This window comes from Nematostella vectensis, chromosome 5 (genome assembly GCF_932526225.1).
Source record: "Nematostella vectensis chromosome 5, jaNemVect1.1, whole genome shotgun sequence".
Taxonomy (NCBI): domain Eukaryota; kingdom Metazoa; phylum Cnidaria; class Anthozoa; order Actiniaria; family Edwardsiidae; genus Nematostella; species Nematostella vectensis.
In genome coordinates, this window is record NC_064038.1 from 4,375,645 (window position 1) to 4,389,028 (window position 13,384).

The 13,384-nt window shown below is 44.0% G+C and overlaps 1 protein-coding gene across 1 annotated transcript in view; it reads left to right on the forward strand.

Moving 5' to 3' along the window:
• The first annotated feature begins 122 nt into the window (after positions 1-122).
• The window catches only part of LOC5502592 (paired box protein Pax-6), a 39,698-nt gene continuing 26,436 nt past the window's right edge, over positions 123-13,384 (forward strand). The window contains exon 1 of the mRNA XM_048727543.1: positions 123-255. Coding sequence (XP_048583500.1) covers positions 213-255 — 43 coding nt within the window. The 5' untranslated portion in view covers positions 123-212. The remainder of the gene's footprint in view (positions 256-13,384) is intronic.

The window sequence follows — 13,384 nt, forward strand, 5'->3', positions numbered from 1 at the left end:
CTTGTTCGGGCTCCAACCTAACGTAAGTGATACGACATTAGCACACAGCTGCTATAAATAGACAGGGAATTTTTCGCCGTCGGGCTCGCCAGTGTTTTTCTCTGCTCACCATAAGACATAGAACACCCAGCGAATTTGTAACGTTTAAGGGCATCTCAAGAGGTGGAAAGTTTATAAGACTGCTTACACTCTAGGAAACATCAAAGATAACAATGGCGTCCTGGGAAAACCCGAAAACCCAGGATATCGTACAAGGTATGGATAAATTGTTTTAATTTTTCCTTTTCCTTTTTTAATGTTTTTTGTTCTCGAAAGCAAACTGTATTTTTTATTATATTTTAAGAATGGTGATAAGTTCCCCAGAGTTAGGGAGTTAGTAATGATTAAGTTTTGTTGTGTCAATTTATTATTTTCTTGCGCGCCCATCATTATGTTGCCTAGATTAAACCTTGTATCCAAGTAACGTGTGCATTTTAAAAGATCAATAAAAAAGAAATCGTAGTTTTGGCCCGATTGAAGCACTTGTTAAAGGTTGGTCAAACAACATTATTTAAAAACACTCCGCAGAAGAGGTTCGTGTCTCTACAGCCTTGGCTAAATCACAACCTTTCCGTGTGGTTCCTTATCGTCAGGCGCTTTCCTCGGACGGAAACTATCTCTATTTTTCTATTTTATTACTCGTGCCTGTTGTTAAGTTCCTGATCCAGACGCGAAAAAGACGCTGTCGTTCGCGTTCTTAGCTCTGCTCGTTGTCGACCTCGCAAAAATGTTTTCGATTGAAAACTGCAATGGCAAATAACTCCGGTATTCTCGGACTCTAGGACAAAAGAACTATTTTGCTGATATAGTTCGTTTCGGAATGCCATACAAATGATTTTAAAGTCGTTTTTTTGCCATTTCTTTGGCTCCTTACGCTAGAAGTTCTCCTTTATTGGAAAAACTGGGATACCATAGGCATATATTTTCGACTTCATGTTCTATATATCTTACTCATTCTAGCTTTTTATTTGAACTATTTATATTATTTATACATTCTTCATATCGTTCTCTATTTTTCGTTCGGGTAACCCCCATATTGCCAGATTGTGCAAGGCGCCCTCCTGGCAATAATTTTACAATCCTAATATTTCATCTTATATCCTGTTTTTATTATTGAAGAGCTGTACTGGTTACTCTTGACTACTGTTGGTGCTATTGTTAATAATTATATTATTCTTTAACTTTTATCGATTGTTGCCAATGTTAGTCATATAATTGTAAGCAATGCATCAGGATATCGTAGGTATGGATGAATTGGTTTTATTTTCCCTTTTATTTTATTTTAAAGTTATTTTTTTCGAAGGCAAACTGTTAAAGAATGTAATTTCCAATACATCAAGCTCTTATACTTTAAAAAAATGCAATTTCAAGTAGAAAATATAGCCTGAGCAAGTAAGGAAAAGATCATTTAAGGAGAATCAATAGCAAAAGCAATATGCTGTTTTGACGGCATGGGTTGCTTCCATGCAAATGTAAAACAGCAAACGATCGATGCCACAGCAAAGCTTGATTGCTGGTAATCACTATTTATTCGTAAAAATTGCAAAGACTGGTAGTCATTGCTATAGATGGCAAAGAAACGAAATATCCATTTGTTTTCAAACCCACCCTATTTTTTTTTCTTTTTCGCTTGTATGTGCGAAGGTATACGTTTCTTGTACCACAGAACAAGATATGTGGAGATGATATAGATATTTGAAAGCTTTTTCCTTGAGGTTCGGTAGAAATTTGCAAAAATTACATGGTCCCTATTTTTGTCATTATTCTTTGTAAGTAATTTGTTTTTTGTAAATGATAACTTGTTTCCTTAAATAAGATACATGTTATACAAAAGTGTCCTCGGTAGTAGTAGGGAAATGGCGCAGCTGGCGCAACTTTTTGATCTCCCCAAATTTCATTCCAAAATGGCGCAAAAGTCTCCGCGCACCTCCGCCAAGCCTCGCGACCTGCGCATGCGCGAGTTTGCCAGAGATCTCTTGCACGACCACGCCCACCTGTCAATCACTTTGTCACGTGATAGCCAAGCCCACCCGTCAATCACTTTGTCACGTGACGACCACGCCCACCTGTCAATCACTTTGTAAAAAAACCTGTCAATCACTTTGTCACGTGACGACCACGCCCACCTGTCAATCATTTTGTAAAAAACCTGTCAATCACTTTGTCACGTGATAGCCAAGCCCACCTGTCAATCACTTTGTCACGTGTCGCATCTAGGGGGAGCCTGGGGGCTAGCCTCTCAGCTTCACATCTAAAAAAAGCTTTTGAAAAGTGGTTTAAAGACATGGCTGGTTTGATAGAAATGGAGAACCTGAAGGTGAAAGATCTGAAAGCCCTCGCCAAGGAGCGGGGTATCCCAAGATATTACTGGATGCGGAGAGACGAGCTCGTCGGGGCGCTGACCAGCACGTCACCACCACCACCACCCCGACGGGTTCCTTTACCCAAACTTGTCAAAGGACTGCCACGACCACCCCGCATTACCCCGTCCAACACGTCGGAGAGTATTCTCGACGGCCCGATACCTGAGATTAATGTCCCTATTCTAAAACCCTCCCAACCCCCACGGAGTTCCCGCGTCCAATCACTCAAGCATTTTGCAAACAGGGCGGCCAACTTGATCAAGAGCGAGTTAGACAAGTTTGCGGATTGGATACTATCTTATGTCCCTGAGCCCATCAAAAAGACCGTCAAAGAGGCTGCAGATAAACGGGTCGAACGTCTGAAGGAGAGGATTAAGCGTCTACACGAGGAGGTGGAAGATCGCTTCACACCCAAGGAACAACAGACGGCGTTGAAGGGGTATCTTAAAACCCACGGAATAGCCGGGCAGAGAGGTTACGACCCCAAGACATTCATCGCCAGAATCAAACCGAAAGTCCTTGAACTCATCGGTCGACAAGAGAAGCCTATCAAAGTGAAGTTTATCTTTACTTGCGGGTTTATAAAAGAGGATCCGGCTACAGCTCAGATCGAAGAAGAACTGGGATATTTTCACACAGAAAAGCCCGAGATTGTGACAGAGTCGACTGATCTCTCTGATTTGTTCGATACGATGACAAATTATTTACTCGGATTAGTTGAGCTGTTCCAGAAGCAAGGCTCCGGATGGCAGTTTGACCAAGTGGAATACTTTGACATCAACATAGATCCCTTTGAACCGCTTTCTGGGTCTTCCTATATTCCGCTGCCGCCGAAACTAGCGTCTAAGAAGGCGATCATCAATGTTAAGAACGAGAATGATCACGAATGTTTCAAGTGGGCAGTAACCTCTGCTGTGTATCCTAGGGAGAAAGATCCTCAAAGGTTCAGTAAACAAATGATAGAGAACTCTGAGAAATTCGACTGGTCAGGGATAGAGTTCCCCGTCTCACTAAAACAGATTGACAAGTTCGAGAAACAGAACCAGTATACGGTTAATGTGTTTGGATACGAAACCAAAATATATCCATTGAGAATCAGTGAGAAGGATCCAGATAATGCAATCAACTTACTTCTCATCTCGGATGATGAGACGAATCATTACTGCTGGATAAAGAATATGATGAGATTAGTATCTACTCAAATTGATGAGTTTCATCATACTCGTTTTTTATGCTGTAGATGTCTGAACTCGTTTCGGTGCAAACAATCATTAGAAAAACATTCTGAATGCTGCGGCAATCATGAAGCGGTTGGAATAGAGATGCCTAAGATAGATAAGGATGGAAATCTACCCCAGATTAAATTCAAAAACTACAACAGAAAAATGCGTGTCCCCTTTGTTGTCTACGCCGACTTTGAGAGCTTCACAGAGAATATAGACACTTGCTCCCCAGATGGGAGTAAAAGCTTCACTAAGCAATACCAGAAACACAAACCGTCTGGTTTCTGCTATTTCATCAAGTGTTTCGACGGAGATATATCCCCACCCGAGCTTGTACGATACACAGCTGAATCTCCAGACGAAGATATCCCACAGCTTTTCGTAGAGTCTTTGGAGTCAGACATTAAGAAAATTTACGATAAGTTCAGGTTCCCTAAGAAGGTGAAAATGACTCCGAAGGACAAAATCGCCTATAACGACGCCACTCACTGTCACATCTGTGAGGGTGAATTAGGGGAAGACAAGGTTTTGGACCATTGCCACCTCACCGGAAAGTACAGAGGTGCTGCTCACAACGCATGCAACTTAGATCACAAAATTCCAAAGTTCTTTCCTATTATCTTTCACAATCTGTCTGGGTACGACAGTCATCTATTTATCAAGAACCTTGGTACATCGGAAGGTAAAATAAACTGTATACCTAATAACGAGGAAAAGTATATTTCTTTCACAAAACAGATTGTAGTCGACAGTTTCACGAACAAGGAGGGCAACAAGATTGGTGTTAAACGTGATATCAGATTTATCGACAGTTTCAGGTTTATGTCGGCCAGTCTCGACAGTCTAGTGGGTAATATGTCAAGGGAGTGCTTCAAAAACCTGGCGGAGTACTATGAGGGGGAGGAGCTCCAGCTGTTGTTGAGGAAGGGTGTTTTCCCTTACGACTGGTTCGACGGCTTTAGCAAGCTCGACGCAACACAGCTCCCACAGAGAGAGGCATTCCACTCCAAACTCAACGACACCGACATATCGGAGGAGGATCACCTGCACGCGCGGAGAGTGTGGGAGGTCTTTGGGATGGGGACCATGAGGGATTACCACAATCTGTACCTAGAGTCGGATGTGTTGCTTTTAGCTGACGTTTTCGAGAACTTTAGGGACGTTTGTCTCAAGAATTACGGTCTGGACCCCGCTTGGTACTACACAGCGCCAGGGTTGGCTTGGGATGCAGCGTTGAAGACCACCAAGGTGAGGCTAGAGCTTCTGACGGACTACGACATGTTGCTCATGATTGAGAAGGGCATCCGTGGGGGTGTCTCCATGATAAGCAACAGACATGGGGAGGCAAATAACCCTTACATGAAGGAGTATGACCCTGACCTACCCACAAAATATATCACCTACCTTGATGCTAACAATTTGTATGGCTGGGCGATGAGCAACCCTTTACCGACTCACGGTTTCAGGTGGATGGGTGACCAAGAGCTGTCAGGTTGGAGAGACCGCCCATGCATTCTGGAGGTTGACTTGGAGTACCCTCACCACCTACATGACTTACACAACGATTACCCACTAGCCCCGGAATCTATCGGGCTAGGCAATGTGGACAAGTTGGTCCCCAACCTTAACGACAAGACAAAGTACGTTATCCACCATGAGACTCTGAGACTTTATGTGAGTTTTGGGCTAAAAGTCACCAAGATTCACAGGGGTGTCACTTTTGAGGAGTCTGCTTGGCTGGAGCCCTACATTGACTTGAACACCGATCTGAGAGCCAAGGCGACAAACGATTTTGAGAAAGATTTTTTCAAGTTAATGAACAACTCCGTCTTTGGTAAGACTATGGAGAACATTAGGAACAGGGTGGACATTCGGTTGGTGACGGACGAGAAGCAGGCCAAGAAGCTCATATCAAAGCCGAACTATCAACATCGCACCATCTTTTGCGAGAATCTAGCCGCCATCCACATGAAGAAGACAAAGCTGATCTTCAACAAGCCTGTCTACTTGGGCATGTCCATTCTGGACCTGAGTAAGACGCTCATGTACGATTTCCACTACAACTTCGTCAAGCCCAAGTACGGTGAGGATGCAAAGCTCTTATTCACTGATACTGACAGCCTGATGTATGAGATCGAGACGAAAGACTTTTACGAGGACATCAGCGGGGATGTGAGGTCCATGTTCGACACCAGCAACTTTCCGAAGGGTCACCCATCTGGTATTGAGGTGGGTGTGAACAAGAAAGTCATCGGAATGTTTAAAGATGAGGCTGGGGGCCAGCAAATCACAGAATTTGTAGGACTGAGGGCCAAACTTTACTCGTACAAGATGGGTGAAGGTAAAGAAGAAAAGAAATGCAAGGGCGTCAAGAGAGCAGTCGTCAAGAAGAGCATCGGTTTCGATGACTACAAGGATTGCTTATTTGGTAAGAAACCTCAGATGAGACTTATGAATGTCATCAGAAGTCATAAGCATGATGTTTACACTGAAACGGTGAACAAGGTCGCTCTATCTCATGAGGATGATAAACGGGTCATCTGTGATGATGGTATTCACACCTTCGCTCACGGTCATTTCAGAACGCTATTAGGTGGTGGCTCAGTATCTTCAGGGACGACTTGAAGTTCTTCCCTAACGAACGACCTCCTTGGAGCGCCTTCGGAGAGGTAGTACAACACAGGCTGTCCAACTGAAACAACACTGCGTGATAGATCAAACACTTTTAAACTCCAAATAGGATCTGTGGCTCGTCTGCGTTCACCTCCTTCCTCTTCTCCAGGAGCTAATAGATATCTAACTCTAACCCCTGGTGGTAGTCTAACTTCATCAAGTCCAACAGGCCGCTTATACGTTGGAGGATCAATATCAACCTCTTTCAAACCAATAGATTTTGCAGGCTCTTTGCCAGTAATTCTTATGGGTTGACTATTCAGAGTTTTCAAAACATCTGGCAATCGTTTCACCCAAACTCTGGACCGATCATCGCTAATCATTTCTTGAGCATACTGATGAGAAAACAACCTCTCCGCCAGTGTTCTATTGGCGCGTTCGACAAAAGCCTGTGCGCGATGGTTCCCAGCTTCGCTTCGCTGGATGGTGACACCCTTCTTTTTCATAATCTTCGTTACCTCTCCCCTAAATTCTGTCCCCGGGTCGACAATCACCGTATGAGGCCATTTAAGTTTTCTGGAGTATATCTTTTCAAACCCTTTAGCAATTCCACTCGAATCCTTGGTAGTCAGTGCTTCTGCATCTTTATATTTCGAGGCAATATCAATCACAACCAACGCGTAACGGTAGGTTTTTCTGCCTACGTTATCGTGGGGCATAAACAGCAGATCGGCTTGGTGAATCTGATTAGGTTTATTCACAGTCCAATGCGGTCTGGGGACATACTTTGGAGCTGGGAGGTAGATCTGCCACAACGCCTGTTTTTCAAGCCACCTCTTAGCCTCGGCTTCACTGACTTTAGCGACACTAGCTAACTTAGAAATAGCTGAATACCCTTTCCAGTATCCATCGGTGGAATAGTATATTTTTGATAACCTGCTTTCGTTACTCATTTAAAGATTATCTCTCTTTTCTTAAAATAAAAGATGGCACAAGCGATATCAGAAAAAATTAACCCAAACAGGATCCCACGGGAACCCTTCGGCCTGAAAGCGGAACCGTCGCTGAATCGGATTACATTCAATCCCTCATCGGCAAGTCCTGGAGAAACCCTCTATATAAATATTCCAAAACTTGCTGAAAATGTAGTGATTGTTCCAGGTAGTGTATCCTTACTATTTGACTTAAACGTCACAGGACACGCGAATAATACTCTCGTCAACAACGTTGGCCGGAACCTAGTGTCAAGGCTCAAGATTCTTTTCGGTGGAGAAACACTACAGGATACTCAAAGATACGATCTCTTCCAAACCTATCACGACTTATACTTACAAGCTGAAGATCGTGAGGATAGAATAAAACAAGGTATCTCCTCTGAAAACATGAGGAAGCTCAGGACAAATGCAGGTGACAAAGCGACATCAGATGCTAAGGAAGTAGCTCTTGCAGCAGTTCACAACACCAAGTACTGCATTCCACTCGACCATCCTATTCTCGGCGAGCATGGGGTCTTTTATCCAAAGGCGTTACCTCATCCGCTAATCTTTGAAATTACTCTAGCCCCAGTTTCCGACGTCGTTGTTTATGCTGACACGGTCAAGACTCCAACGTACACAATCACAAACCTCGAGTTGGAATATGCTTGCATCTCAAGTGAATACTTAGCTCGTGAGGCGTTGTCGGCTTATCAGGTTGGTAGAGGATTCTTTTACGAGAACGTCATTCTCCACAAAACGTTCACCATCTCCAAACCTAATGATGGTGTCATAAACGAGCACATTAATCTGCCGAGGAGGTCAATGACAGGGATATTGTGCCTGTTCACAGAGAGCTACACCGGAGGAGCAAGGGATTCCGAAAAGTTTGTCAATCCAAGCATCACATCGATCAACATTAATGTGGATGGCATGCCAAACCGTCTCTACTCCAAGGGGATGACACCGCCGGACCTCTGGGAGTCGGTAAAGAAACGTTTCGGTAGAGAGGGTGTTAAGCAAAAGGATTTTTACGCTAATAACAAATTTGCTCTGTGGGTCGACTTGAGGGCACACCCGGATAACAGCATTCACGGAGGAGGTCTGGTCTTGAACAACACGCGGGACGGAGTAAAACTCGAGATGAAACGAAAAGTTGGAGGAACGGGAAACATCACCTGCTACATGTTTGTAGTAGCCGACGCGTTGATGGAGGTTATGAACTCGGATTTGAGAGCAATCATGTATTAAAAAAGACTTGTGTGATAATACAAAAAGAATGGAAGAATTACGGGAAAAAGTTCCTTTTCATTGTATTATCACAGGACCTACTAATTGTGGGAAGACAAAGTACCTCACGGAGCAGCTTCGAGGGCCGTTCCGGCATGTGTTTGAATACATTGTGTTGATTTGTCCGACTTATGCGAAAAATAAGTCCTATCGTGGATTTGCTCACGGGGATAAACGTTTCTTGGTATTATCACCGGATTCTAGTAACACCGATGAGATTAACGAGTTACTAACAGATTGTGCGGTGCTGTTTTCTGGTACAAATACGTTACTCGTTTTGGATGACTGTGCTGTATCGAAAGATCTAAAGCAACGCTCGAACAAGTTTATCGATCTAGCGTTCTCAGGGAGACACGATGGGTTATCAGTGTGGGTATTGACGCAACAATTAACATCCATAGCAAAGCCCTTCCGTGATAACGTCGCCTGTGTGGTTACATTCCATAATCCATCTCAAATCGGTACCAAAACACTGTTTGAAGATTATGGGGGTGACTTAGACGCCGAGACTCGTAAAAAGTTCGTAGAACTGCTGAAAACTGAAAAGTATTCCAGACTCTGTTTCTGCCTACGGCATCCATTCCAACGTTATTTGGAGATTCCTGCGACGCGGTGAGCTCGAGGGGCTGACCCCTCGAAGTGGTTTAAAAACATCTTAGTCTACTTACAAAATAAGATGACAAGCATTGAGGATTATATGGAAGAGGAGCCTGAGTCTAAGGGGAGTTCGAGGGGTGCGCCTCCTGAAGATGATGTTGAAGTCAAACGAGAATCGCTGGCTATTCTCGCATCTCTTGGGACTACGAAGGAATTTCTTGGTGTTGGTATGAGTCTTGGTGATATCAAGAAGCTCTCGGCGAGAGACGTCGAAAAGTACTTTGTCCGCTACCAGACTGTCTTAGGCAAGCAAGTTACTGATGGATTAGTAGAATCAGCACTTCAAGTACTGTCTCAAGTCATTTCCTATGTGGTTCCTGTAGATGACACCGAAGCGCTTAGCAAAGACTTACAGAACGACGAGTTGGTTAAACGCGAATTGTCGAACTTTGCAGGTCTCTTGGTATTGAAGGGAGGAAGGATGGTAGCACTTGCTAGCGGTCTCTTCCGAGTCGCTAAGCATGTTAAACTAACACCTTCTTCACAGGAGACTTCAAACAAACTTCAAGAAGTTCCAAGCACAACTGTGCAAACTCTTGAGCACACCTGAGCACACCTAAGCAAGCTCTTGAGCACACCTGAGCACGTCTAAGCAAGCTCTTGAGCACAACTGGGCAAGCTCTTGAGCACAACTGAGCAAGCTCTTGAGCATGATGTGATTTAAAGATTCTTTATCCAGAGTAAAGAATCATGTCTGACGAAAATCAAGAGGTTGAGCAAATCACAAAGGACCCTCCCCCCAGGAAGAAGAGTGCCGCTAAGGAGAAAGATCCTATAAAAGTCGCTTCTGGTAAGAGAGTTGCCGAATATAATAGGAGGTGTAGAGAAGCACTTGCTAGGGAGATGAAACGCGAGGCGGAGGCGAGTTCAGAAGACGCTGCACGAGCAGAGACACCCCACCAAGAGGGAGCTCGAGGGGATAGCCTCTCGGACGCTTGGATTCCAGAGCTATCGTTTACAACTGTACTGGCTCTAGTTGGAATAGGGCTCACCGCATTGGATATGTATATGCGTTTTTACAAAAAGACGCCCAAGATCAACGCCAACGAGACTGAAACTTTCGAGAGGCCCGCCGCTCGAGGGGCTAGCCTCCCGAACGCGACGCCTAAAATAGGAATGTTGTGATTTAAAGATTAACCAGACCTTTAATAAAAAAGTCATGTCAACTGAAAACAAGCTTGTGAAGACGTTTACCGATTCAGCGGTCATCATCGGGTTAGCCGCCGGTGTGGGTTATGTCGCTAAAAAGGCTATGAAAGAGTCATTCATCAGCGACCCTTCGTCGAGTGTTACAAACTACGCTAAATGGGTTGCTGTCCTGTCCGGCAGTATGTATCTGAAAGATTATCTGGAAACACAAAAGATTTTGCCGAAAGCGCTGTAGGCGGTCTAAAGATCTCGCAGACTGATTAATAAATGGCGAGTATAGCATTTATGATTGGTGGGGCTATTCTTAATGCGACGGCGTTTGTCGGAGGGAGTTACCTAGCGAGATACTTATCTTCTGACGCTACTCATGTTGATAAAGAAAAAATAAGACACGATAAAGCGCTTGAAAAGTATCAACAAGCAATGGGTGATTGGCAGAAAAAAAGACAGGAATACCAGGATTGGTTGACTGAACAATACAACGATAAAGTTCGTGCGGATGAGAACGATAAAGAGACGGATGAGGCCTTCAAACTATACGCTCAAACACATCCAGATTTTGATTTGAAAGAGCCTGAGCTCTCAGATTACTACAGACCAAGTAGCAACCAAAAGATGGGAGAGATGGCATATGTTGGAGGTGGAATGTTAGCCCTTGGCTATGTAGCGAGTAGGTGGATATGAGCCGGCACGACTTAAAGATTTCTTATCTTCAAACAAGATAAGAAATGGATACAGATTTTGATCCCACAACAGAAGAAGGTAGAGAAGATTTGAATACTACTGTAGACGAAGATTATGACTCTCTTATTCCAAACGATGGTGAGGGAAGAGAATCATGGAATGAAAGGATTTCAAACAGATTTGGTAGAGGTGCAAGCTATGTGAGTAGGAGGTTGACCGACTTATGGAAAACACGAAACCCCGGGAGGGCTGTCCCCGAGTACATGGAGTTACAGAATATGGGAGGTTCTCCTTCAACGGACACACTTAGGGTAGACCTTTTGTTATCGAAATATCCAGATCTTGATGAAAATTTAGTTCAGATTTCAACGGATGAGAGAGGAAAACAATTCATTTCCTTCTATTCTGCGAGAAAAGGTGGTTGGACTATACCAGAAAGGTTGTATAATGAGGATAGAACGGTGCGGAAGAGTGTTGACACCAAAATCAGATCCGGAAAGTACAAGCAAATTCAGATTCAACTCGATGAACTAGACGCTACAGCTAATACACTCAGAGAAGAAGAAGAGAGAAACACCGAGCAAATGAGAAAAAATAATGAGGAACGAAGTGAAACAACTAACCAAGAAAGACTAAGAGCTATAGATCGTAAAAATGAAGAGCTCAGCGAAAGAAATTCTGTCATAGATGAGACTTTGGAAGAGAATCAATTGGAGAGAGAAAATCTTGAAGAGAGAATGTCGTTGAAAGATCGTGTCAAAGCGATTTTTAAGAAATACGGATTTACAGTCGCTGCTGTCGTTACCGCTGTGGGCGTTGTTATCGGTGTTATTGTCTCTAATCTGAAAGCTGGGCTGACTAGTGTTGCAAAAGGTGTTGGAAATGGTCTGAAAACAATAGGCAAAAAATTAGGAGAAATACTCCCAGGAATGGTTGGTGCGATAGCTAGTTTCATATTTAGAACGGCGGGTGAAGTTGTTGGCTTTTTAGCTAAAAACGCTTGGCTTCTCATCGTCGCTGTCGTTCTGTACTTCGTAGAACGATTTAAAAGGAGACGGAAATCATAACAAATGGTATTACTCTACATTGAAGGGAACGTTGGTGACTTTACCGTCTATTTAGAACACCCTATTGAAAAGCCGCGGTTTATCGCGCTGCGAGGATGTGCGTTTCATAATCGTTGTAACAGTCTCTCAAGCGAGGGAACGGTCTCCGACGGTGAGAACATTATCCTCAGGATCCCCGCGGGGCAGTATACGATCGAGACGCTAAAACTTCAAATAGATGGGGGTATGCGTCTTGGTGAAAAGCCAATCTCTATTAGAGACTCGTCACTCGAGGTTCATCGAAACGTTGTGTTGAATGAGCCGCTTGCCTGCCTGTTAGGACTCAAGACCAGGGAGCTGGAAGCAAACACTCGCCACAAGATAAAGACGATAGGTCACGAGGCTATTTTTATCCACTGCGACCTTGTGAACGCGTCTGACTCCCTCCAACAAGGGGCGCCCTCACAAGTCCTAGCAAGTGTAGAGCTTGATGAAGGAAAGATATACCTCAATCCAAGCGATCCGGTACGGGTTAGCACCACATCAGTCGGTTACGTGAGTAGTCTCCGTCTTAGTATAAAGGGCGGTGACGGAAACACAATAGAGCGCGGTCTCTACCCGATACGTCTAATTTTAGAAATCACTTAAAGAATAAACTCTCCCCATAATAAAGCTATGGAAGAGTACAACTCAATCTACCCGAACGTACCCCGAGGGGTCAGCCCCTCGGGTGATAACTTCAGACTCCAAAAGACCCACGATGTTTTGGGAAGTTTGGAGCAAGAAGTTAAACATTACAAGAACGTGAGGAAAAAGTATAAACGAGCGCATAGCATGTTTTCAAAGTTAAGTGTGGTCTTAGGACTCTTATCCGTCATTCTTGGGTCTAGTGGTTTGGGGACTTCTCTGTCGGGTTTTGGTATCGTCGTCGGAGTTCCGTTGGGTGCTTTGGCCGGTGTTTTCGGTCTCACCTCTGTAGGCTGTGCGGCTGTTTCTAAACGGCTGTCGCAAAAAGTCTCCAAGCACGACCAAACAGCGGCGATGGCAAAGGCAAAAGTAAATAGCATACGCGACCTGGTCTCTAAAGCTTTAAAAGACAACAAAATATCAGACGAAGAGTTCTCTTTAATCTTGAACGAGGTGGACAAGTTTGAGGCTCTAAAGCTCCAGATCCGTCAAAAGTCGGTAAGAGAGGACGAAAAAAACGTAAACATTACCAAGCTGAGGGAAACAGTAAGAGAAGAGATTTTGAAAGACCTGGCGAGTCGACCCGCTCGGTGAAATTTCTGTACGAGAGAACCCCCGTCGGATGGATCTATGAATTGAGATGCGTAAAGGACTGATTT